The sequence below is a fragment of the Lichenostomus cassidix genome, chromosome 3 (assembly GCF_008360975.1).
Source record: "Lichenostomus cassidix isolate B80296 chromosome 3, HeHo_3.0, whole genome shotgun sequence".
Lineage (NCBI taxonomy): Eukaryota > Metazoa > Chordata > Aves > Passeriformes > Meliphagidae > Lichenostomus > Lichenostomus cassidix.
In genome coordinates, this window is record NC_139483.1 from 109,309,834 (window position 1) to 109,334,265 (window position 24,432).

A 24,432-nucleotide genomic window follows, 5' to 3' on the forward strand; every position below is an offset into this window, starting at 1 on the left:
AAGCTCTGGCTATTTTACAGATGAGGTTTTGCCACTATCCCCATAGTTCATAGCCCATGTCTTTCTGACATTGAAGTAGGGTGCTGAGAAAAGAATGATATCTGGGCCTGTAAATACCACGACTCTGTTCCTGCTACCCCACAGGGAGAATCCACAGGACATTTCCAGCACAGACACCCCAAACAGCCCGGTCCAGCTGGCACTGACAGGCTCAGTGTCCCCAAAGCTCGGCCAAGCAGGAGCATCCCCAGGGACACACATGCTGCTCACCCCCAGCACCATCCCCAGGCCCTTCTGCTGCCACCAAGGCAGTGCCACCCGCAGGGCCAGCAGGCACAGCAGCCCTGCAGCAGCAGAACATGCACACATGGCCAGCCCTGCAATGCCAAAGTGCTCATCTTTATTCAAGCTGGGAAAAGCAGCCCCTGCCCCAAAGCCAGCAGGGCTGCACCAGAGGGCTCCAGCCCAGCAGCAGCCAGCAGGCAGAAGCTGCCACTGCTGCTGTCACTGCAGCTGGGCAGGGCAGAGGCAGGGAGGGAATGGAGGGGACATCAGCACATGGGTCCAGGAGACAGAAGCAAGCGGGATGTCCTCTTTGGGAATTTCATGTTTTCAAGACCAAGCACTGTAAGAAGAAAGGAATAAAAGAAATCACCAATTGTAACTTTCCCTGCCACTCTGTCCCCCCAGCCCTGCAATGCCCAGTGTGTGGTGCAGCAGACTCAGACTCAGGGAGGTGAGGTTCAGTCCTTAGTGCAGCCAGGTTGGCCCTGGGCTATCTCAGTGGGAGAAGCCCTGACTCCAAGTCTGTGCAGATGCAGCAAAACCTGGCTCATGTCCTTGGTGCTGTCCAAGGACTGGGAATGTTTCACTCTTTGGTGGCTTGGGTGGCTGCTCTGCAAAGCCTGAATGAGTCTCCTGGGACTGCCGGAGAGTGGGGAGGCCTCGGCTGTTCTGGAGTTCCTGCCCCTCCACTGAGGGGAGATTAATCCAGCATGGAATTTTCACTCCATTCCTGTGTCCCTTCCCCTAATTAGAAATTCAGGAGAGTGTGCAGGTGCTTTCAGCTAGAAAGAAATTCCAACAGGTCTTCCTGAGGAAAAAGGAGGAAACTTTTTTCAGCCAAGCATCTGGTCCTTACCCTTTGCAGCACGCAACGCCTGGATGACATCTTCCAATAGGCCTTGTATTCTGTGGGCAAATACGGCTAAAACAGAATCCCTGTTGGCGCCAGCATGATGTTGCACTTCCTGATTCCGTGGGGAAAGACACAGAACAATTAAAGCAACGATTTGGGAAGGCGGAGTGTGATGACAGAAATGCTGATGCTCCACAAGCATTTCAGACCAATAGAAAGGCCCAACTTCAAACTCCCCACAGCCTCCTGTTCAGCTGCAACGTGTCTCACCTGGAAGGAATCTTTCCCCCTACACTGGGGGCACAGCAGAGCAGAGAGTGGGAAGGATCAGTGTGAGGTAGAGGAATAGCCGTGCTGGCTCCTCTGCTGTATTCCCACCACAGCCTGGACCAGCACAGCTGGCAGGCAGGGACTCCTCACATGCCACATCCCTGTCCTGGCTGAGCCATGATTTTGTGATCTCTGATGGAAAGTCCTTGTCCAGATGTTGCATGGATCATCCCTTGGGGTCATGAGGGTTTTGGGACACTGAGTGGATGAACCACTGAATAAGAAGAGACACCTTTGTGCCCCAGGAAATCTCATCACCCAAACACCCCCTGGGGCTCCCTGCCATCCCTGTGCAGGGCAAGAGAGACACTCAAACAGGAACAGCTTGGGTGCAGGCTTGGAGGCTGAAATCAAACCCATTCATGACCCACACAAGAAATCAGCATTCTATTTCTATGGGCTCTCTCCACCCTTGGTCTTTTTCCTGTTAGAAACACACTTGAGAAACACCTTTGACCTCAATCCTCTGTTAACTTCTCACTACTGCCACAAACATTGTTACTTCCAGGTGCATTGAATTCCCACAGGTGCAGGCACACACTTTCCCCATTTCCCCTCTTCCCCTCTCACCTGCAGCACCATGGACCAGCAGGAGGATGAGAGGGAAGAGCAGAAACAAGATCTTCATGGCTGCTGCCTCTCCTTGGTCTTCAGAGGGCTGCAGAGGGGACACCAAAGCAATGGGGACATGCAGAACCCTGAGTGGGCAGGTTTACAGAAGGAGATGCTGCACTCACCTCCCTGGAGAAGGTCTTGGTGTTCAGGCAGCAACAAAGCCAGCAGCAATTGCTGTATGCAGATGGCCTTGGGGTCAGGGAATGCTGCTTTGCCACAAACCTGCTGGATTTATAGCAGGGCTGGTGGGTGGGACAGAACCCAATTACTGCTGGCACAAGTGGCCTGGGCCAACCCCAGAGTGCCCCATGTGTGTGGGGGTGCTGGGGCTGCCCCTGGTCCCTCCCTGCTGCAGGGCCAGAGGCTGAGGTGCCTCCTGGGGCTGTTGCAATTGTCACCGTTGTGCCCATGCAACACCTCTTGTGACACCCGCGGCACAGTGGCTCTGGGCTGTGGGGCCAGCAGGGAAATCTTTGGGATGGACAGAGGAACTGGTCGATGCAGACAGCAGCACCAGTTCAGTTCTGGGGGAACAGAGTCATTTCTTCATTGACTTGTGCAAACATCCTGGAGAGTTTGGGATAGAATGGACCTGAAAGATCATCTCTTTCCCGCTACTGCCATGGGCAGGGACACCTTCCACTATCTCAGGTTGCTCCAATTCCTGTCCAACCTGGCCTTGAACTCTTCCAGGGAGAGACCAGCCACAGCTTCTCTGGGCAGCCTGTGCCAGGGCCTCACCTCCCTCACAGGGAAGAATTTCTTCCCAATATCCCCTGTAACCCTGCTCTCTGTCAGTAAGAGACCATTCCCTATTCTCCTCTCCTTTTCCTCTGTCTCTCCTCCTCTGATTGAACCACCAACCGTTGTGGGATGTGCAAAAACTCATAGAATATGCCAAACAAATTTGGGCACTTCAAGAACATCTCAATAGTTGAGGTGTCTGTGCACCTGACATGTTAGGGGGATAAGCAGGTTTGTCTCTAGTGACTCTTCAGATAAAATGAGAGCAGCACCAGGATAGATGAGTAGTTCTGTAAAGTAGGTGATTTAACAAAACCGCATTTCCTTCTAAAGTCAACCAAGGTGAATAAATACAATCTGGATGCAGCCATCACTTTTGAATGCAGTGTGTTTGACGCCAGCCATGCCAGTGGGAGAATTGACAGGCCTTACTGAGCACTGGGCAGTTGTTAACAACTCCACTAAGCAGGTGGAGTTGTTAGCAGCTGCCTCTCCAGGTGTGTGGCAGAGCAATCCAGCCCTCCCAAACTGCAGGAGCTGAGTGCTGGGGATTTGGCAGTGGAGCCGCTTGACCTTTTCTCCTGCACAGCCTACAGATGAGAGACAAGGTGGCAAGCACAGAATGTTGGGAGATGGATTCTGCATGCACAGTAGAAGCAGAGGGACCACCTGCCCAAATTACTGATCATGGGTTTTACTTGGATGCTTACTTGAAGGGACTCAGGAAAAGTTCACTTCTGTGCCAGAGCAGCAGCTGCTGCAGGTTTCCAGAGAGCAGGGTCTGTGTGTCTGTGTCCCTGCATGTGTCCAGCAAACCACAGCCCTGCAGGGTCCTCACACCAGGCAGGATGACACAAGAGCCTGGGTTGGGAATCCTTCTCAGAAATGTCAGATGAAGAAACCAAAGCCTCCTTTTCTCCGGTGCATGGGGAGAACCTGGAACAGTATTTTTTGGCTAACAGTGATTCCAGCCTGTCCTCCGTACTCTCATCCAGATGCATATGGGAGCAGCAGATAAGACAATAATGAATTGATTGTTAGAAAAATGGATGATTTAACTGATTCTAAAGTGAAGCTCTGCTGTAGACACTGAGTGTTCCATTGAGACATAATGCACATGAAAGACGACAAAGCCAGATCTTCTGGATCAGGTATTTCTTCTAGCCCTATCAAGCTCATGAATCATGTGAGTTACCCTGGTGGCTGTGCCATCATACCTACAGTCCTTTAGCCCTCCATACCATTGAGGAACAGCTCCTGCTGTGGGTTTTGCCACTTGGACCAGAGCCAGAACCTTGTAAAAAAGCTCTGACTTTTTAGGGATGAGGTTTTGCCACTATCTCCATGGTTCCTAGCCCATGTCTTTCTGATATGGAAGTAGGGTGCTCAAAAAAGGATGATATCTGGGCCTATAAAAAACCTTGACAATATTTCTGCTCCCCCAGAGGGAGAATTCACAGGACATTTCCAGCACAGACACACCAAACAGCCTGGCCCAGCAGGAACTGACAGGCTCAGTGTCCCCAAAGCACGGCCAGGCAGGAGCATCCCCAGGGACACACACACACTGATCACCCCCAGCACCATCCCCAGGGCCTTCTGCTGCCACCAAGGCAGTGCCACCCCCAGGGCCAGCAGGCACAGCAGAAGGACATGCACACATGGCCAGCCCTGCAATGCCCAAGTGCTCGTCTTTATTCAAGCTGGGAAAAGCAGCCCCTGCCCCAAAGCCAGCAGGGCTGCACCAGAGGGCTCCAGCCCAGCAGCAGCCAGCAGGCAGCAGCTGCCACTGCTGCTGTCACCGCAGCTGGGCAGGGCAGAGGCAGGGAGGGAATGGAGGGGACATCAGCACATGGGTACAGGAGACAGAAGCGAGCGGGATGTCCTGCTTGGGAATTTCACCAACCACTGTAAGAAGAAAGGAAACAGGCATATGACCAATTGTAACTTTTCCTGCCACTCTGTCCCTCCTCCCCAGCAATGCCCAGTGTGTGGTGCAGCAGACTCAGGCTCAGGGAGGTGAGTTTCAGTCCTTAGTGCAGCCAGGTTGGCCCTGGGCTATCTCAGTGGGGGCAGCCCTGACTCCAAGTCTGTGCAGATGCAGCAAAACCTGGATCATGTTCTTGGTGCTGCCCAAGGACAGGGAATGTTTCGTTCTTTGGTGGCTTTGGTGAGGGAGGAGGCCCTGGCTGACCTGGGTTGGCTGCAGCCCCATTCAGGGCAGCTCCAAACCCACACAAGGGCTTCTCCTTTTTGTTTTGGGCCTCTTCCACTAATGATAAATGCAGGAGACTGTTTCACAGGTGTTGGCTAGCAAAAAATTAATAACAGATCCTTCTGTGGGAGAAGAGGAATCTCTTTCTTCAGGCAGGGATCTGGTCCTTACCCTTTGCAGCAGTCATGGCCTGATGCACATCTTCCAATACGTACTGCAGGGTATCGGCAACCCGCAAAGGCGCAATATCCTCCCCTGTTCCTGCATCGAGTATTAATTCCTGTTTCCATGGACAAAACCACACACCACAATTAAAGCAATAATTTGGTTGGGCAGAGTGTGTTAACAGAAATGCTGATTCTCCCAGACCATTTTAGACCAATAGAAAGGCTCAACTTCATACTCCCCACAGCCACATCTCCAAATGCCAAGTGTCTCACCTGGAAGGAATCTTTCCCCCTACACTAGGGGCACAGCAGAGCAGAGAGTGGGAAGGATCAGTGTGAGGTCAAGCAAAAGCCATGGTGGCTCCCCTGCTGCATTCCCACCTCAGCCTGGACCAGCACAGCTGGCAGGCAGGGACTCCTCACATGCCACATCCCTGTCCTGGCTGAGCCATGATTTTGTGATCTCTGATGGAAAGTCCTTGTCCAGCCCTTGCAGGGATCATCCCTTTGGGTCATGAGGGTTTTGGGACACTGAGTGGATGAACCACTGGCTAAGAAAAGACACCTTTGTGCCTCAGGAAATCTCCTCACCCAAATACCCCTAGGGGCTCTCTGCCATTCCTGTGCAGGGCAAGAGAGACACTCAAACAGGAACAGCTGGGTGCAGGCTTGGAGCCTGAAATCAAACCCATTCATGACCACCACAAGAAATCAGCATTCTATTTCTATGGGCTCTCTCCACCCTTAGTCTTTTTCCTGTTAGAAACACACTTGAGAAACACCTTTGACCTCAATCCTCTGTTAACTTCTCACTACTGACACAAACATTGTTACTTCCAGGTGCATTGAATTCCCACAGGTGCAGGCACACACTTTCCCCATTTCCCCTCTTCCCCTCTCACCTGCAGCACCATGGACCAGCAGGAGGATGAGAGGGAAGAGCAGAAACAAGATCTTCATGGCTGCTGCCTCTCCTTGGTCTTCAGAGGGCTGCAGAGGTGACACCAAAGCAACGGGGACATGCAGAACCCTGAGTGGGCAGGTTTACAGAAGGAGATGCTGCACTCACCTCCCTGGAGAAGGTCTTGGTGTTCAGGCAGCAACAAAGCCAGCAGCAATTGCTGTATGCAGATGGCCTTGGGGTCAGGGAATGCTGCTTTGCCACAAACCTGCTGGATTTATAGCAGGGCTGGTGGGTGGGACAGAACCCAATTGCTGCTGGCACAAGTGGCCTGGGCCAACCCCAGAGTGCCCCATGTGTGTGGGGGTGCTGGGGCTGCCCCTGGTCCCTCCCTGCTGCAGGGCCAGAGGCTGAGGTGCCTCCTGGGGCTGTTGCAATTGTCACCGTTGTGCCCATGCAACACCTCTTGTGACACCCGCGGCACAGCGGCTCCTGGCTGTGGGGCCAGCAGGGAAATCTTTGGGATGGACAGAGGAACTGCTGGATGCAGACAGCAGCACCAGTTCAGTTCTGGGGGAACAGAGTCGTTTCTTCATCAACTTGTGCAAACATCCTGGACAGTTTGGGATGGAAGGGACCTGAAAGATCATCTCTTTCCAGCTACTGCCATGGGCAGGGTCACCATCCACTATCTCAGGTTGCTCCAATTCCTGTCCAACCTGGCCTTGAACTCTTCCAGGGAGAGACCAGCCACAGCTTCTCTGGGCAGCCTGTGCCAGGGCCTCACCTCCCTCACAGGGAAGAATTTCTTCCCAATATCCCCTGTAACCCTGCTCTCTGTCAGTATGAAACCATTCCCTATTCTCCTCTCCTTTTCCTCGGTCTCTTCTCCTCTGATTGAACCACCAACCGTTGTGGGATGTGCAAAAACTCATGGAATATGCCAAACAAATTTGGGCACTTCAAGAACATCTCAATAGTTGAGGTGTCTGTGCACCTGACATGTTAGGGGGATAAGCAGGTTTGTCTCTAGTGACTCTTCAGATAAAATGAGAGCAGCACCAGGATAGATGAGTAGTTCTGTAAAGTAGGTGATTTAACAAAACCGCATTTCCTTCCAAAGTGAACCAAGGTGAATAAATACAGGCTGGATGCAGCCATGACTTTTGAATCCACTGTGTTTGACGCCAGCCATGCCAGTGGGAGAAATGACAGTCCTTGCCAAGCAGATGGACTTGTTAGCAGCTGCCTCTCCAGATATTTGGTAGAGATATCTCCTCCTCCCAAACTGCAGGGGTTGCTGGGGATTTGGTAGTGGAACCGCTTGACCTTTTCTCCTGCACAGCCCTGTGATGAGAGACAAGGTGGCAAACACAGAATGTTGGGAGATGGATTCTGCATGCACAGCAGAAGCAGAGGGACCACCTGCCCAAATTACTGATGGTGGGTTTTACTGGGATACTTTCTTGAAGGACTCAGGAAAGGTTCCCTTCTGTGACAGAGCAGCAGCTGCTGCAGGTTTCCAGAGAGCAGGGTCTGTATGTCTGTGTCTCTGCATGTGTCCAGCAAACCACAGCCCTGCAGGGTCCTTAGATAAGGCAGGATGACACAAGAGCCTGGGTTGGGAATCCTTCTCAGAGGTGTCAGAAAAGGAACACAAAGCTTCCTTTTCTCTGGTGCAGGGGGAGAAACAGAAAAATGAACTTCTGGGCTACCAGTGATTCCAGCCTGTCCTCTGCACTCATCCAGATGCTGCAGGGATCAGGAATTGAATGTATGGAGAAATGGAAGATTTAAGTGATGTTAAAGTGAAGCTGTACTGTGCATATTGAGTGTTCCATCAAGATATAATGCAGATGAAGGAAGCCAAACATTTTGGTTCAGGTATTTATTTTGTCCCTGTCAAGCTCGTGAGTCACATGAGTTCCCCTGATGGCTCGATCATCCTCACTGTGGTCCCTAACCCTCCATACCATCAAGGAATGGCTCCTGCTGCAGGTCTTGCAGCTGGATGAGAGCTGGAACCTTGTAACAAAGCTCTGGCTATTTTACAGATTAGGTTTTGCCACTATCCCCATAATTCATAGCCCATGTCTTTCTGACATGGAAGTAGGGTGCTCAGAAAAGAATGATATCTGGGCCTATAAAAACTATGACACTGTTCCTGCACCCCCACAGGGAGAATCCACAGGACATTTCCAGCACAGACACCCCAAACAGCCTGGTCCAGCAGGCACTGTCAGGCTCAGTGTCCCCAAAGCATGGCCAGGCAGGAGCATCCCCAGGGACACACACACACTGATCACCCCCAGCACCATCCCCAGGCCCTTCTGCTGCCACCAAGGCAGTGCCACCCCCAGGGCCAGCAGGCACAGCAGCCCTGCAGCAGCAGAACATGCACACATAGCCCAGCCCTGCAATACAAAAGTGCTTGTCTTTATTCAAGCTGGGAAAAGCAGCCCCTGCCCCAAAGCCAGCAGGGCTGCACCAGAGGGCTCCAGCCCAGCAGCAGCCAGCAGGCAGCAGCTGCCACTGCTGCTGTCACCACAGCTGGGCAGGGCAGAGGCAGGGAGGGAATGGAGGAGACATCAGCACATGGGTCCAGGAGTCAGAAGCAAGCAGGATGTTCTTCCTGGGAATTTAAGGGTTTCAACCCCACATTCTGTACAAAGAAAGGAAACAAACCCATCACCAGTTGTAACTTTTCCTGCCACTCTCTCCCCCCCTCCCCTGCAATGCCCAGTGTGTGGTGCAGCAGACTCAGGCTCAGGGAGGTGAGTTTCAGTCCTTAGTGCAGCCAGGTTGGCCCTGGGCTATCTCAGTGGGGACAGCCCTGACTCCAAGTCTGTGCAGATGCAGCAAAACCTGCATCATGTTCTCGGTGCGGCCCAAGGATTGGGAAAGTTTTACTCTTTGGTGGCTTGGGTGAGTGCTGTGGAAAGCCTGAATGAGCCTCCTGGGACTGCAGGAGAGTTGGGAGGCCCTGGCTGACCGGGGGCTGCTGCAGCCCCACTCAGGGTAGCTCCAACCAGCTTCCCTTTCCTCCCCGGGCTCTGCCTTGGAGCCTGAAGGGCACTGAGCCTTTAGCTACTCAGAGGCCCTTAAATACTTTCTGTCATGACAGCAGCTTTTCTAATTCCGATACTTACTTTTTGCAGCAAAAATGAATCTTTGAACATGTTCCCTTGATGATATAGAGGAAAGGACATTTCAGAAGTCCACAGAACCCGTTTTCTTTCTCACATTGTTTCCTGTTTGTTGGACCCAAGGATGACCCTGCACAGTGAGAGAGGTCAAAATGAGTATAGGATAACTGTAAAAAATGTGACACATCCCAGAGGAGCTGGTGTTGGCTCTGAGTCCCAGCCTCCTATGGGAACTGAGCACCAAAACCAACATCCTAAACTCTCCAGTCAGAGTTCATTTTTCCCACAGCAATATGTGCATGTGAGAAAGATATAGGGAAAGACCAGCATGAGCTGCTACAGGAATTGCTGTGCTGGATGCTCAGTTGCCCAATCCTTCCTCAGAGCAAATCCCTCCCAAATGTTACAAATACCTGAGAAATTTGGTCTCTTCCCAGCACCTGGAAAATCCCACTGATGGGGGCTCACAGCTCAGCCATCTCCCCTCTGTCCCTCTCACCTGCAGCAGTGTGGATCAACAGGAGGAACAAGGGGAAGAGCAGGTAGAGGATTCTCATGGCTGATGCCTGTCCTGGCTCTTCTCAGGGCTGCAGAAGGGACAAACCAAGAACCAAACAAAGTCAAGGATTTAGAGGGATCCTTGTTCCTGGAGATGCCAAGCTAAATGAAGTCTTATCCAGTGCTCTTCATCCCCCCAGCCAACCCAAAGCTGACTGCCCCAGCATCCTGCACAATCACCTCTGCTTTCCTGGAGTCAGGAAAGTCTTCCCATCTCAGCTTGGAATTTTCCCTAATTCCCGAGCATTCTCAAGATTCCCATCAAGCCCACTCCCCATCTCTGTGCAGCACTGACCCAGGAAAGAGCAAGAGGACAGGGAAGTGCCTTGGCGGCCTGGAATTGACTCCCCAGTGACCTACCTGATGGAGGTGTTGGTTTAAATTCCCAAAGCCAGCAAAGGGCTGGAACAATCCAACCTGGAATCACCTACCCCCAGAAATGTCTGGACCAGGGAGTATCCTTGTGCCCAGAACACGCTGGTTTTGTGCTCTTTGCAGGGGGTGGGACAGAACCCAATTGCTGCTGGCACAAGTGGCCTGGGCCAATCCCAGAGTGCCCCATGTGCGTGGGGGTGCTGGGGCTGTCCCTGGTCCCTCCCTGCTGCAGGGCCAGAGGCTGAGGTGCCTCCTGGGGCTGTTGCAATTGTCACCGTTGTGCCCATGCAACACCTCTTGTGACACCCGCGGCACAGCGGCTCTGGGCTGTGGGGCCAGCAGGGAAATCTTTGGGATGGGCAGAGGCACTGCTGGGTGCAGACAGCAGAACAGCTCAGTTTTGGGGGAACAGAATAATTTCTTCGACTTGTGCAAACATCCTGGATGGTTTGGGATGAAAGGGACCTGAAAGATCATCTCTTTCCAGCTACTGCCATGGGCAGGGACACCTTCCACTATCTCAGGTTGCCCCAAGTCCTGTCCAGCCTGGCCTGGGACACTTCCAGGGATCCAGGGGCAACCACGGCTTCTCTGGGCAGCCTGTGCCAGGGCCTCACCACCCTCATGGGGAAAAATTTCTTCCAAATATCCCTTGTAACCCTGCCCCATGTCAGTGTGAAACCATTCCCTATTCTCCTGTCATTATCCTATGTCACTTCTCCTCTGATTGAATAACCAGCTGTCGTGGGATGTGAAAATATTCATGGAATATTAAAAACAAATTTGGACACTTCAACAACATCTTTATAGGTGAGGTGTCTGTGCACCTGAGATGTCAGGAGGATAAGCAGGGTTGTCTGCAGTGGCTCTTCAGGTAAAAGGAGTGCAGCACCAGGATAGATGGGAAGTTCTGTAAAGCCGATTATCCAACAAAACCGCATTTCCTTCTAAAGCTAGCCAAGCCGAATAAATACAATCTGGATGCAGCCATCACTTTTGAATCCACTGTGTTTGACGCCAGCCATACCAGTGGGAGAAGTGACTGTCCTTTACCAAGCAGATGAACTTGTTAGCAGCTGCCTCTCCAGACATTTGGTAGAGATATTTAGTCCTCCCAAACTGCAGGAGCTGATGTGCTGGGGATTTGGCAGTGGAACTGCCTGGTCTTTCCTCCTGCACAGCCCTGTGTTGAGAGACAAGGTGGCAAGCACAAAATGTTGAGAGATGGATTCTGCATGCATAGCAGAAGAAGAGGGACCACCTGCCCAGATTACTGATGGTGGGTTTTACTGGGAGGGATCCTTGAAGGGACTCAGGAAAAGTTCCCTTCTGTGGCTGAGCAGCAGCTGCTGCAGGTTTCCAGAGAGCAGGGTCTGTATGTCTGTGTCCCTGCATGTGTCCAGCAAACCACATCCCCTCAGGGTCCTTACACCAGGCAGGATGACACAAGAGCCTGGGTTGGGAATCCTTCTCAGAGGTGTCAGAAAAGGAAATGAAAGCTTCCTTCTCTCTGGTGCATGGGGAGAACCTGGATGTGTATTTTTGGGCTATCAGTGACTCCAGCTGTCCTCTGCGCTCTCATCCAGATGCTTCAGGAAGCAGTAGATAAGACAATAATGAATTGATTTTATGGAAAAATGGATGATTTAACTGATTCTCAAGTGAAGGTGTGCAGTAGATACTGAGTATTCCATTGAGACATAATGCAGATGAAAGGCGACAAAGCTAAACTTCTTGATTCAGGCATTTATTTTATCCCTCTCAAGCTCAAGAATCACGTGAGTTCCCCTGGTGGCTGTGCCATCCCCCTTGCTGTCACTCACCTCTCCATGCCTTTGAGGAATGGCTCCTACTGCAGGTTTTGCAGCTGGAACTGGAGCTGGAACCCTATAAGGAAGCTCTGGCCTTTTAGGTATGAGGTCTTGCCACTATCCCCATGGTTCTTAGCCCATGTCTTTCTGGCATGGAAGTAGGGTCTTGAAAAAAGAATGATATCTGGGCCTGTAAAAACCATGACAATGTTTCTGCTCCCCCAGAGGGATCATCCACAGGACACTTCCAGCACAGACACCCCAAACAGCCTGGCCCAGCAGGCACTGACAGCTCAGTGTCCCCAAAAGATGGCCAGGCAGGAGCATCCTCAGGTCTTTATTTAACATGCTCATCTTTATTCAAGCTGGGAAAAGCAGCCCCTGCCCCAAAGCCAGCAGGGCTGCACCAGAGGGCTCCAGCCCAACAGCAGCCAGCAGGCAGCAGCTGCCACTGCTGCTGTCACCACAGCTGGGTAGGGCAGAGGCAGGGAGGGAATGGAGGGGACATCAGCACATGGGTCCAGGAGACAGAGGCATGCGGAATGTTCTTCCTGGGAATTTCAAGGTTTCAACCCCAGATTCTGTACAAAGAAGGGATAACAAACCCATCACCAATTGTAACTTTTCCTGCCACTCTGTCACCCCTCCCCTGCAATGCCCAGTGTGTGGTGCAGCAGACTCAGGCTCAGGGAGGTGAGGTTCAGTCCTTAGTGCAGCCAGGTTGGCCCTGGGCTATCTCAGTGGGGGCAGCCCTGACTCCAAGTCTGTGCAGATGCAGCAAAACCTGGATCATGTTCTTGGTGCTGCCCAAGGACAGGGAATGTTTCCCTCTTTGGTTGCTTGGGTGAGTGCTGTGGAAAGCCTGAATGAGCCTCCTGGGACTGCAGGAGAGTTAGGAGGCCCTGGCTGACCTGGGGCTGCTGCAGCCCCACTCAGGGCAGCTCCAAGCACCTTCCCTTTCCTCCCCTGGCTCTGCCTTGGAGCCTGAAGGGCACTGAGCCTTTAGCTACTCAGAGGCCCTTAAACACTTTCTGTCATGACAGCAGCTTTTCTAATTCCGATACTTACTTTTTGCAGCAAAAAAGAAACTTTGAACATTTTCCCTTGATGATATAGGGGAAAGGACATTTCAGAAGTCCACAGAACCCGTTTTCTTTCTCACATTGTTTCCTATTTGTGGGACCCAAGGATGACCCTGCACAGTGAGAAAGGTCAAAATGAGTATAGGATAACTGTAAAAAATGTGACACATCCCAGAGGAGCTGGTGTTGGCTCTGAGTCCAAGCCTCCTATGGGAACTGAGCACCAAAACCAACATCCTAAACTCTCTAGTCAGAGTTCATTTTTCCTACAGCAATATGTGCATGTGGGAAAGACATAGGGAAAGACCAGCATGAGCTGCTACAGGAATTGCTGTGCTGGATGCTCAGTTGCCCAATCCTTCCTCAGAGCAAATCCCTCCCACATGTTACAAATACCTGAGAAATTGGGTCTCTTCCCAGCACCTGGAAAATCCCACTGATGGGGGCTCACAGCTCAGCCATCTCCCCTCTGTCCCTCTCACCTGCAGCAGTGTGGATCAACAGGAGGAACAAGGGGAAGAGCAGGTAGAGGATTCTCATGGCTGATGCCTGTCCTGGCTCTTCTCAGGGCTGCAGAAGGGACAAACCAAGGACCAAACAAAGTCAAGGATTTAGAGGGATCCTTGTTCCTGGAGATGCCAAGCTAAATGAAGTCTTATCCAGTGCTCTTCATCCCCCCAGCCAACCCAAAGCTGACTGCCCCAGCATCCTGCACAATCACCTCTGCTTTCCTGGAGTCAGGAAAGTCTTCCCATCTCAGCTTGGAATTTTCCCTAATTCCCAAGCATTCTCAAGATTCCCATCAAGCCCACTCCCCATCCCTGTGCAGTACTGACCCAGGAAGGAGCAAGAGGACAGGGAAGTGCCTTGGCGGCCTGGAATTGACTCCCCAGTGACCTACCTGATGAAGGTGTTGGTTTAAATTCCACCAAGGCAGCAAAGGGCTGGAACAATCCAACCTGGAATCACTTTCCCCGAGAAGTGTCTGGATCAGGGGGTATCCTTGTGCCCAGAACACGCTGGTTTTGTGCTCTTTGCAGGGGGTGGGACAGAACCCAATTGCTGCTGGCACAATTGGCCTGGGCCAACCCCAGAGTGCCCCATGTGCGTGGGGGTGCTGGGGCTGCCCCTGGTCCCTCCCTGCTGCAGGGCCAGAGGCTGAGGTGCCTCCTGGGGCTGTTGCAATTGTCACCGTTGTGCCCATGCAACACCTCTTGTGACACCCGCGGCACAGCGGCTCTGGGCTGTGGGGCCAGCAGGGAAATCTTTGGGATGGGCAGAGGAACTGCTGGGTGCAGACAGCAGAACAGCTCAGTTCTGAGGGAGCAGAACCCTTCAGAGATTTACAGAATCACCCCTACAATATTTTGGGTTGTAAAGGACATTAAAATCATCTTGTTCTGCCCCCAGCCACGAGCAGGGACAATTTCCACTATCCCAGGTTGCTCCAAGTCCTGTCCAACTTGGTCTTGGACACTTCCATCGATCTAGGGGCAGCCACAGCCTCTCTGGGCGGCTTATGCCAAGGCCTCATCAGTCTCCCAGCCAAGAATTTCTTCCCAATATCCCTTGTGACCCTCTTCTCTGTCAGTTTGAAGCCATTCTCCCCCTTCCTGTCACTCCAGACCCTTTCCCAAAGTTCCTCTCGACATCTTTTGGATCTCCTTGAGGCCCTGGAAGGTGTCCACAGTCTCCCCAGTCTCTTCTCTAGGCTGGACACCTCCAGATAACTCTGTCTCTGTGGTGTATGTTTTGGTATGTATGAGTCTGCTTTTTGAGTACGGCTGAAAATGAAAAACTCTTTTTAGCCTTCTCTTGCAGAACTCCATCCCTGGGCAGAGTTTTTCTGCCAAGCCATTGCCCTGTGACAAATCTGAAATATTTTTTTAGTGATGTGGTATGTTCTGGTGAAATAAATTGGCAGAAAAAGGCATCTTCACAGGAAGTGAGGGGTGTATGAAGTTACCCAGTGAAACAGGAAGGAAGCAAGTGCCAAGAAGCAGAAGCCTGACATCTCTTCCAAATGCTGCATATCTGGCTGGAAATTTGGAATTGGCCAAGGTTGCCTCCTTGGAAAGAGAAATCTTTATCAGTACAACCAGAACCTCTTGTTATGAACACCATGTTCATGGATCACCGTCATGGAGGCATTTTGCAGAGAGGATGAGGTCAGCCTTAGCAGGGGGAAGCCTTTCTAACCTCACATTGTGTCCAGGAGGGTGGAGAGGAGAAGACCTCCCACCCTGCAGGGTTACCCAGGTTACCCATCTGATCCATGGGACCCCTTGGTGGCATCACCTTGAGGAGCACCTGGACAACCTCTCTGGGAGATCTATTTTCCTCTAAGGTCCACAAAGGTCTCCTTGAGGTGTCCCATGGGATCATCCCAAGTGCTCATGAGGGCAAGGGAGTCTCTCCCTGCCATGTGGTGGGATGGGGTGTGGAGCAGCACAGCTCCCAGCAAGGTCTCTGGCAAGGAGGGTTACAGTGACACCACTGCCTGCAGGTGGGGAATGAGGGGTTTTAGCCATTCCTGTTTTATCAAGAAAAGACTTCTGCACAGTAAAAAAAAAAGGGATTTTGGAATCTGAAAACATTTCCACAAAGGGAAGCTGAGCTCTTCCAGCCAGCCTTTCTGTAGGTTGAGGTCTGTGTTTAGCCCTGGACATCTGTATGGCTCAGAAAAACTCAAATTAAGGAGCAGTTGACACCACAAAGTATTACTCTTTGGGGTTTGTGTGTCAAACCCCAGGCAGGACCATGACCCATGTTCAGTGCATGTTTCAGTGACCAATGCTAAGCAACAACAATTTATTTAGAAGGAGGGAGAGCAATGCAGAACACATTTGGATTCACTCTATATCATGAAGCCTTTTGCAATGGGAATGAAAGGGGTGTGAGGCTTTGCAGCAGGATCCACTGGGTTTAGGAGTAAGGAGATTCCAAGCAAATTCCTAGGTTCAGGAGAAATTTCATTGTTCTTCAATGAATGGTTCATCAACGAAAGGTTCATCAACTTCTTTTACATTCCATGGACTGCACAAAGAGAAAAAAAAATCAGATTTTCTTTCTGCTTATATTCCCTCCTCACTCACTCTCAGCCCATGCATATTTTCCTGTTGGACACAAATTCTTCCCAAAATAGCTAACATCACATGTAGTCACGCTGGGACAGCTCTGTACAGTCATACCTGTGAGTAAGAGGAATGTTTCCCTACTGTTTTGGGAAAAGCAGGGAATTAAATTGACATCCCTGGATACTGGTGTGAATGCTTTCATTCCTGAGTGAAAATAGAAGGCTGTTCTTCACATGATAATTTATTTTTACAACACTGTGGCCTTTTTTGCACACACTTGGTGGCACTCAGAGGTCTCTGGTCACCCACTCAGCACAGCAGCCCAGTTTCACAAATACTAAACTTGGATATTTTGCTCTGGCACAGGAGCTGTAAAGGGATCAAACAGAGCTGAGACAGCACAAGATACCACAAAATACTCTGATGGTGTTTTATCCTTCTTGTTCGAGAAGATCGTGATGAAAGAGCACTGTGGAGCTCAATTTACTTGAGTTCAAAGAATCACAGAATATCCTGAGTTGGAAGGGACTCAAAGGATAATTGAGTCCAACTCCTGGTCCTGCACAGGACAGCCCCAAAAACCCCACTATGTGCCCAAAAATATTGTCCAAGTGCTTCTTGGTCAACATGTTAACAGTTGAGTCAACGCAGAGCACTTGACTCTCCTTATGGCATAATAGATTTTTTTCTCCTTATATCTATTCCTTATATTTAATTTAAATATTCAGTAACACCTTGAGATTTAGGATAGGTCAAAACATTTAATATTTCTTGTCTCATCCTGCAGACGAGCCTTGGGGAATGACAAACTCACTGTTTGCAGCAGGAGCGGAACCCAAAGCAGCTTCCAACTTTAACCAGGTGGAAAGGACATCCTCCAAAGTGACAGCTCCCCCCTCTGCAGAGAAACATTTCCCTCCGGGGTGAAGACAAACCTGCAACAAGAACAAAATATTTCCTTCCCCCTCACTCTGCAGGGCAGGGAATTGCAGTCAAAGGGTTTTCCATTTGTTGAGCTGCCTTTGTCACCAAGGTCCCACCTTGGCTGTTTTGAAAGGCCATTGGGAGGTGAAGTTACAAAGCAGGTCTAGCACAAGCACTGGGCTGGTTGATTAATTCCTGACTGGTTTCTAGCAATTTTTAGCAGAAGTGGTTAAAATGTGCTGGGAATTTTACTTCAGGTGCACCAAAATCCCTTTCTAGCATCTCTGTCCCATCTTACCTGGAGAAACTTGGAGAGCCAAGAAGAGGAGAGAAAAGAGCAGGTAAAGGATCCTCATGGCTGTGGATTTGTTGTGGCACTGTAAGGAAAAATGACATTTATATTAATTTTATCTTCAAGCTTTCAGAAATAATCTATAAGACACACAGGAAATTGGGACTGTTGTGTGGGGCAAGATGTTTTCAGGACATTTGACCATTTATACTTTAATATTTTAATAAAGTTACTTTAATAGGCTGCTCAGATTTCTTTTACATTTTGCAAATAGTCCTTAGCCAGAACAGAATCATGGAATCACTCTGGAATGGTTTGGATTGGAAGGAACCTCGACAATCATCTTGTCCCAACCCCCTGCCACAGATAGGGACACTTTCCACTATCCCAGGTTGCTCCAAGCCCTGTCCAACCTGGCCTTGGACAATTCCATGGTTGCAATTATAACTTTATTTTTAGCTAGATGATTTTATCTAGTAAATGAACGACATTAGGCAAAATGAGGTGATATTGCAGTCAAAATTACAAAGTTAAGAAAAAAAATAGTTCATTTTACAATGTTAAAATTTATGAAGAAATAACAGCTGAAATCAACTTGCTCAAAATCTTCAGTCTTGGTCTACAGGCAGCAGTTCTAGAATGGAAATGTACAATCAAATCAGTTCCCATTTGAAAAGAAAATTTGAAAAACAAATGTGATGCCTTTATTGGAAGAGCTTAAACTAATGTCAGGATTAGCTCTATAGGGCAAGATAGTTTTATAGGATAAGATAGCCTAGAAGGATGCTTATGGATAAAGAAGTGGCAGTTAATGTTATATATCTTGGCATTAGGGAATGTTCTGATTTGTCAAAAATTATGTTCTCTTAAGCAAGGAAGGGAAATGAGATTGTGCTGAAATGTCCTATTGCTGCAAACAGAATTTATAGAGGGTGACCCAAAACTGTCTCAAAATTAGTATTAGAAATTAACACAAGTTTCTATATACTTGAAAATATCAGGAGAAATAAGGAGACAAAGTTAACAATCCTGAAAATTAAATAAGGGTCTTAATGTAAAGACATAGATTAAAAATATACTATATAAAATATGTATGAGGTACTACATTAAAACATATAAATATACAATTTTATACCTATTATGTATTACAAATATTATATAACTATTTATAATATTTTCAAACAATATATTTTTAATATAAATATATATATCAATATGTAGGTTTCCACTGAAGAGGCCACCAATGTCTCTGAGCCACAGACCTTTCTAAAGTAACCTGACCCAACCAGATATTTATTTTTCCTAGAGATTTTTCATTAAAGCATTCTAGGTATTATCCAATATTTTAACTACTTATTCAACATGCCCAACTTTCCGAAATCTTAGGTTTACCTTTTAGTAACATACAAATTAAAATTAATAATGCAGAGGTTTGGGAGTTTGTTTTAGGATTGGATTTCTGAGGAAAAAGACAAAAGCTGGCTTTGAAAGAAAAGAACTGAGACGTTACCAGGTATCAGGTGAGCCCCGAAGCCAAACAAGATCTGCTCGTGGTCCCTTCTCTGCAGTGGCCTTTGGCTTTGGGGTTGAGATCCTCTTTTATAAGGTGTGTCCCAAAAAAGACTTCAAGTGCTTTCTCTTCTCAGCCACGCATTGAACCAATCCAAAAATTACCCTTTTTTTTTCTGGTGGCATCTAATCCAACCAGAAACCAGCTGGTTTTTACTTCCTAATGATAAGACAAGGCTTTTCTCGGAATGTGTTGAAGCTTTTTTTTCTGGAAAATCCCAGTTTTTTCGTGCAATACCTCTTGTGACACTCGTTTGTGTAAGATGCGTTAACCCACCGAGGTATGTGTCAAACATCTTGGGACATAGGTTGAACTGTCCCTGCTTAGGAGCAACTTAAAACCTTGCAGGACAAAGTATCTGTGTGTTCCCTGCCATTCCAGTTAATTTTCTGTTCCATAAATACAGAATAAAAGAACACACAATGGATATATGGAACTAAAAAATGTCCATTGGCTTCCTGGCCAGTGGCCACTGAGGGTGCCTGAGTGAAACAAAATGTACTGAAATAAAGTGAATACATCATGGTTATGTCCCTGGACACCCTTCCAGCCAATGGGAAATATGTAAATTTAGGCAAATCCAGTGCCAGTGGATGTCTCTGGACCTTCAGGCTCCAAAATTCCCAGTTGAACTTTTTTTCCAGGACTCTGGTTGATTTTTTGATAATTCTGTCATCCACAGGAGCTTCTGTTGATCATTCCAAAACCATATTGTGCCTTAGATGAACATTCAATTTTTGGTTATCTGCTCTCAGTCTGCCAGCTGTTCTGCTTCTTCTGCCATGGGAAGTAACACCCAATTTCTGCATGGATGGAACATCTCCTGTGAAGAGATGGAGAGAGCAGGGGTTGTTCAACCTGGAAAAGAGAAGGCTCCAGGGAGACCTGAGATTCCATTTAAGTATCTAAAGGGGGATTATAAAAAGGAGGGAGAAGAACTTTTTATGTGGGCAGATAATGATAGGACAAGGGGAAATGTCTTCCCACTGCCAGAGGGAATTATTAGATTGGACATTAAGGAGAAATTCTTCCCTGTGAGGGTGGTGAGGCCCTGGCACAGGTTTTCCAGAGAAGCTCTGGCTGCCCCTGGATCTCTGGAAGTGTCCAAGGCCAGGCTGGATGGGGCTTGGAGCAACCTGGAAGCAGGGAAGGTGTCCCTGTCTACATCAGGGAGGTTGGAATGAAATGGTCTTTAAGGTCCCTTAGAATCCAAACCATTCTATGTTTCTATGCTTCTAAGATATGAAATGCCTTTTCAGATCATATTTTATTTTACACCTCTCTTCAGTCAACAAATAAATATTGTTCATGTAGTATTTTAATATGGCATATGAAGTACATAATAATAAATAATGATACATTTAATTTTAATTATGTTTCTAATTGACCAGGACCTCTGCAAATGTCACCATGCCTTACAGAACCTTTAGTACCCAAATTAAACTTCAATATTATGATCACTGACTGGCAGTTTAGCTCCTAGTGATGCAATTTTTTCAATACTTTGAGATTAGGTTCTTAAGTAGAACCATAGAATAGTTTGAGTCGGAAGGGACTTTTGAAAGGTGAATTAGTCCAAGCCCTCTGCAATGAGCAGGGACATCTGTAACTAGATCAGGTTTCTCAGAGACCTGTCCAAGTGTACAGGTACACAAAAGTGCACAGAAATTATCTGTATGCATGTGAAAACATGCCTACAAATGATTTCTCATAATCACCCCGGCACAGCTTTTTATTCTCTACATATTTTTATATGTGAACGGTTTCTGCAATAGGAAAAAACAATAATTGAATTTCTGGTGCGTCTGCCAATGTTTGGCCATAAAACTGAAAAATGGAGGGAATAAAATTGCAAAAGTTGCAGTTGCTTCACCTCTTGCCAAGTGTTTGTGGTTAACTTGCCAACTGTTACTGTTACCCAACCCAATTCCTCAAGGAAACAAAGGTGCATTGTTAATTTTTACTGTCTGTAAGATCCTGTGTTCAAGTACTGTCAAGGACTTGGCTTTAACACTGAGCATCCTTGGCACTGTTTAATATAAATTCTACTTGGTCAAAGTCCCATCACTGCCATCAAAATACTGCCTGGACACAGGGAATGGAGAAGCAGAGGAGGGATGGAGCACCTTGGATGGCATTCAGCAAGATTTTGGGTTGTGGCTCTTAGGGTGGACAAGCTTTCTATTCCCATCTGCAGCTCCTGTTCTTCTGAGCAAAACATCATGATGGAGTTACATCAAACAGCATTTTATGTAATAATACAGTGCTGGGGAGCTGCTCTGGCTGATGCAGGTGGGATAAACTATAAAGGGCAACATTTCCTCACAAAGAGGCTGCAAAGTGTCTGGAGGAGAAATGTGTTTCACCCTTTTTAAATCAAGGCATTTGAGAAATTTTACCAAAATCACTTTCCAGAGAGGAAGGGGGATCTTATCTCCACCATAGGAGTTTGTAACTAGCACAGAAGATGAGGCAATTAGGAGCAAAAATGAGAATCTCAAACTCAGAGTAGTTTTCTCTTGAATAAAAAAAATATGGCGAATATTAGGGAAGTCTTTCAGTAGTGGTACCCCTAATTAAAGTGCTTCAAACTGTAGACAAAATATATTTAATGAAGCTCAGTACCTTAATGTTTATGCAGTTATCTTGAGTAAATAATGAAATTAACATCTACTTGAACAATTCTGGCTCCATATTTTGATCTGACAGCTAATTAAATGTACTGGGGTACCAGGGCAGACCCCACTCTCTTTTTTGAAAACCACATTGTGATTGGCAGTCATGTGTGAGTGACTAAAGCTCCTGGCACAGGCCAGGTACCCCAAAATTTCCAAAATTCAAAGAACCCTTGTAAACCGAATCAAATTTTCTAGAGAAAATTAGCAGGGGTGATCTCACCAAATTTCAGGTGTCCTGAAATGAAATATCAAAGTCCAAGCTATTTTCACTGCTCTTTCTTTATAGATAATTGGGATCAACTGTTCTATGGATTTTTAACAGACATTTGTTATAATGTTGTTAGAAATAAACGCAAAAGTAATGGTAGGGGTAGAAGAAACCCAGAAACATTGCAGGAGGAAACATTTTGCAATGAGAGCCATGAGCACTAATTTTGCAGAACAGCACAAGTGGCAGCTCTGTCTCTCACAGAGCCAGCATTTGCCCTTCAAAGTTGGGGTTTTTTTTAATATTTGGCAGCTCTCCAAACCCACTGAGAAAGTCATTAGGAGTCCAAACTATCTGAGTTTGGTAGCATATTCCACTGGGCACTGTTCTGTGAATGTTCAGCAACTGCTGCTGAGGAGATAACAGCCAAATCACTATGTTGTAACCTTTGGAAATATGCTTTTTACTCTCTTTCTCTTCCCTTTATTTTTATGGTTTTTTTTCTGGTTTGTTTTACTGATGTAATTTGAAATATTCCTGGTTTTCCTTTACATAAGGTCCACTCAGAAGTGGAATTTCTCAGATGCCTCCAGGCCCTCTGAAGGGAACATCTGGAGATATCTTGGCTTTATCTACACTGCTAGGCCCTGAGGGCAGGGAAAAAGAGACAGAAGCACAGATTGCAGCCTATATTTTGTTTCTTTCAATGAGAAAGGAAGGTCCACTTTGAGACTGCAATGACTGTTCCTTTTGGTCCCGAGGGCTCTTTATTTATAGAACTGCAATATGGTTTGGGTTGGAAGAGATCTTAAAAACCATCTCGTTCCAACCCCCTACTGAGAGCAAGGACACCTTCTACTATCCCAGGTTGCTCCAGTCCTGCCCAACCCAGTCTGGAACACTTCCAGGGATCCAGGGGCAGCCACAGCTTCTCTGGGCAACCTGTTCCAGAGCCTCCCCACCCTCACAGGGAAAAACTTCCCCTCCTTCCTTACAAAGAATCACCCAGGGTTCAACCACATGAATGCCACCATAACTGATTTTATTAAAGGAGAGGAAAGAAATAATTTCCACAATGTTGTCTGGTTCATGTTTATGCTGATATTTGCTTCACTGCAAGGGAAGATTGTGAGAGCTTTTCGTTGCAGCAGGAATTGGAACCACCAGGAGTGATGGGATCAGGGTGTTCTCAGAAACCATTCAATAGAAGCAAGAAGGATTTCCAAGGAGAATCCAGGGACTCAGCTACTCCACCCCCTGCAAGGTGAAGGAGAGAGAGTCTCAGGCTACCCACCTGTAGGTTTTCTGCAGAGATGTTCTCCCTGTCTCGTGACATCCGAGCAGAATGTGAATTCACATTTATGGGATGTGAATTCCCCCTCTATGCCAGCAGCTTTGGGACAGGACGGTGGCAGGAGCTGTGCCTCTAAGATGTCGCTCTGGAGAAAAGGTAGGGAGGATCTGAGCCATTCCCACAGTGATCCCTGCAGTTCTACTCACCTTCTGCAGCAGGAATATCCATTGCTACACATTGCAACCCAGTAATAGGGGCGACGACAAATCCCTGGGACGCAGCGTCCGTTCTGGGCTGCACAAGAATCATCTGGCCTAGGAAAATCATATTGTCCTGCACAACACAAAGAGAGGAGTTATTTACTGTGAAAGTGAGCAAAAGTGAATAAAGTCTTCTTTACTCCCCTCCCTCCTTACCTGCAGCCCCTTGGAGCATCAGGAAGAGGACAGCCAGGAGCACGTGAAGGATCCTCATGGCCACAGCTGGGATGTGAATTCTTTACCTGCATTGAGAAGAGAGCACAAGGTTGAACAACGCTGGACAGAGGATACCCTCCTGACCAGGAGATGAGAAACTGCTTTAAAAATGTGCCCAGAGACACCAGAGCCAAAATCTCATAAAATACACTGGATTTGGACAAAGAACAAAGTGAAAACTTGGAGTTATTAGCAATTTCAAGGCATCCATCTCTAAACAACCTGACCTAATAATCACTGCTTTAAGCACAAACTCAGATTAGAAACTCCTGGACTAGCTTCCAACCTAAGTTATTCTGGAATTCTATGGTGGGTTTTTTTTCAGTTTTGTTTCTTTTTTAAATTTTGGGTTTACTGGAGTGAAAAAAAGATATCCCAGATCTGTTCAATGCCAGGCAGGCTACTGTGGTACCAACATAGGTCCACAAATTATTCCCCTTCAACATATTGAAATACACAGTATGCAGAGAATGAGCCAATCATAATCCTTAGGAAAGTCTAAAAAAAGACAGCTGTATCTTTTCAATATTAATTAAGGTGGCAACTCATTAAAAATGTCACTGCATTCAGGCAAAAGATGTGGCTCAAAATGCAAAGCTCAGCTGCTGTGCTGGCTGGGTGTCTGTTTCTGGAGGAAAACAGATATTTCTGTCTCTAATGTCTCAAGGGAAGGTTTCCAGGTGTCTGTTCCTCTTGGAGGTCAGCAAAGCCAGAGTCCTCCTGGAAGCCCTGCTAGCAGCCAACCTATAGTTCTGCAAAACACAGGAGGCACTTCCTGGAGTAAAGAGAAGAAAGGGGTTAATCCAGGTGGAGATTTGAGAGTGATGGAAA

At 47.9% G+C, this 24,432-nt stretch overlaps 5 protein-coding genes across 9 annotated transcripts in view; 1 reads left to right on the forward strand and 4 right to left on the reverse strand.

Annotated features, from left to right (window-relative positions):
- LOC146440432 (spheniscin-1-like) overlaps positions 1-24,432 on the forward strand; it is a 48,003-nt gene that overhangs the window by 6,297 nt on the left and 17,274 nt on the right. The gene's annotated exons all lie outside the window — the stretch shown is intronic.
- Positions 8,526-14,256, reverse strand: LOC146440433 (ostricacin-2-like). Of its 3 annotated transcripts, none has more exons than XM_085057103.1 (4): positions 13,984-14,233; positions 13,565-13,652; positions 13,069-13,195; positions 8,526-8,772 (listed from the first exon to the last, which is right to left on the reverse strand). In XM_085057103.1, exons 2-4 carry the CDS (start codon positions 13,620-13,622, stop codon positions 8,760-8,762), a joined length of 198 nt encoding a protein of 65 aa, XP_084913229.1. In that variant the 5' UTR covers positions 13,623-13,652; positions 13,984-14,233; the 3' UTR covers positions 8,526-8,759. The 3 variants fall into 3 exon arrangements, with proteins under 3 accessions (XP_084913229.1, XP_084913228.1, XP_084913230.1); XM_085057102.1 differs by lacking the exon at positions 8,526-8,772 and adding an exon at positions 12,337-12,581 and having other exon boundaries at positions 13,984-14,135; XM_085057104.1 differs by lacking the exon at positions 8,526-8,772 and having other exon boundaries at positions 13,065-13,195; positions 13,984-14,256.
- Positions 9,256-10,234, reverse strand: LOC146440434 (antimicrobial peptide THP1-like). The gene is made up of 3 exons (XM_085057111.1): positions 10,175-10,234; positions 9,756-9,843; positions 9,256-9,386 (listed from the first exon to the last, which is right to left on the reverse strand). Exons 2-3 carry the CDS (start codon positions 9,811-9,813, stop codon positions 9,256-9,258), a joined length of 189 nt encoding a protein of 62 aa, XP_084913237.1. The 5' UTR covers positions 9,814-9,843; positions 10,175-10,234.
- On the reverse strand, positions 15,864-18,998 carry LOC146440435 (gallinacin-2). Its single transcript, XM_085057446.1, has 4 exons — positions 18,886-18,998; positions 17,382-17,460; positions 16,974-17,094; positions 15,864-16,118 (listed from the first exon to the last, which is right to left on the reverse strand). The coding sequence occupies exons 2-4, from the start codon at positions 17,437-17,439 to the stop codon at positions 16,055-16,057; spliced, it is 243 nt and encodes an 80-aa protein (XP_084913572.1). The 5' UTR covers positions 17,440-17,460; positions 18,886-18,998; the 3' UTR covers positions 15,864-16,054.
- LOC146440436 (ostricacin-3-like) lies at positions 22,853-23,622 on the reverse strand. 2 transcript variants are annotated; one of them, XM_085057447.1, is made up of 3 exons: positions 23,542-23,622; positions 23,332-23,458; positions 22,853-23,088 (listed from the first exon to the last, which is right to left on the reverse strand). In XM_085057447.1, exons 1-3 carry the CDS (start codon positions 23,597-23,599, stop codon positions 23,073-23,075), a joined length of 201 nt encoding a protein of 66 aa, XP_084913573.1. In that variant the 5' UTR covers positions 23,600-23,622; the 3' UTR covers positions 22,853-23,072. The 2 variants fall into 2 exon arrangements, with proteins under 2 accessions (XP_084913573.1, XP_084913574.1); XM_085057448.1 differs by lacking the exon at positions 22,853-23,088 and having other exon boundaries at positions 23,328-23,458.

Excerpts from the sequence above, each read along its gene's own strand:
- LOC146440434 (XM_085057111.1), bottom strand. The coding sequence starts at position 9,813 with ATGAGAATCCTCTACCTGCTCTTCCCCTTGTTCCTCCTGTTGATCCAC. Across the intron at positions 9,387-9,755 it reads GTTGATCCACACTGCTGCAG|GGTCATCCTTGGGTCCAACA; the intron begins GTGAGAGGGACA and ends CTCACTGTGCAG.
- LOC146440433 (XM_085057103.1), bottom strand. The coding sequence starts at position 13,622 with ATGAGAATCCTCTACCTGCTCTTCCCCTTGTTCCTCCTGTTGATCCAC. Across the intron at positions 13,196-13,564 it reads GTTGATCCACACTGCTGCAG|GGTCATCCTTGGGTCCCACA; the intron begins GTGAGAGGGACA and ends CTCACTGTGCAG.
- LOC146440435 (XM_085057446.1), bottom strand. The coding sequence starts at position 17,439 with ATGAGGATCCTTTACCTGCTCTTTTCTCTCCTCTTCTTGGCTCTCCAA. Across the intron at positions 17,095-17,381 it reads GGCTCTCCAAGTTTCTCCAG|GTTTGTCTTCACCCCGGAGG; the intron begins GTAAGATGGGAC and ends TTCTTGTTGCAG. Across the intron at positions 16,119-16,973 it reads TTCCGCTCCTGCTGCAAACA|TCCATGGAATGTAAAAGAAG; the intron begins GTGAGTTTGTCA and ends CTCTTTGTGCAG.
- LOC146440436 (XM_085057447.1), bottom strand. The coding sequence starts at position 23,599 with ATGAGGATCCTTCACGTGCTCCTGGCTGTCCTCTTCCTGATGCTCCAA. Across the intron at positions 23,459-23,541 it reads GATGCTCCAAGGGGCTGCAG|GACAATATGATTTTCCTAGG; the intron begins GTAAGGAGGGAG and ends TGTGTTGTGCAG.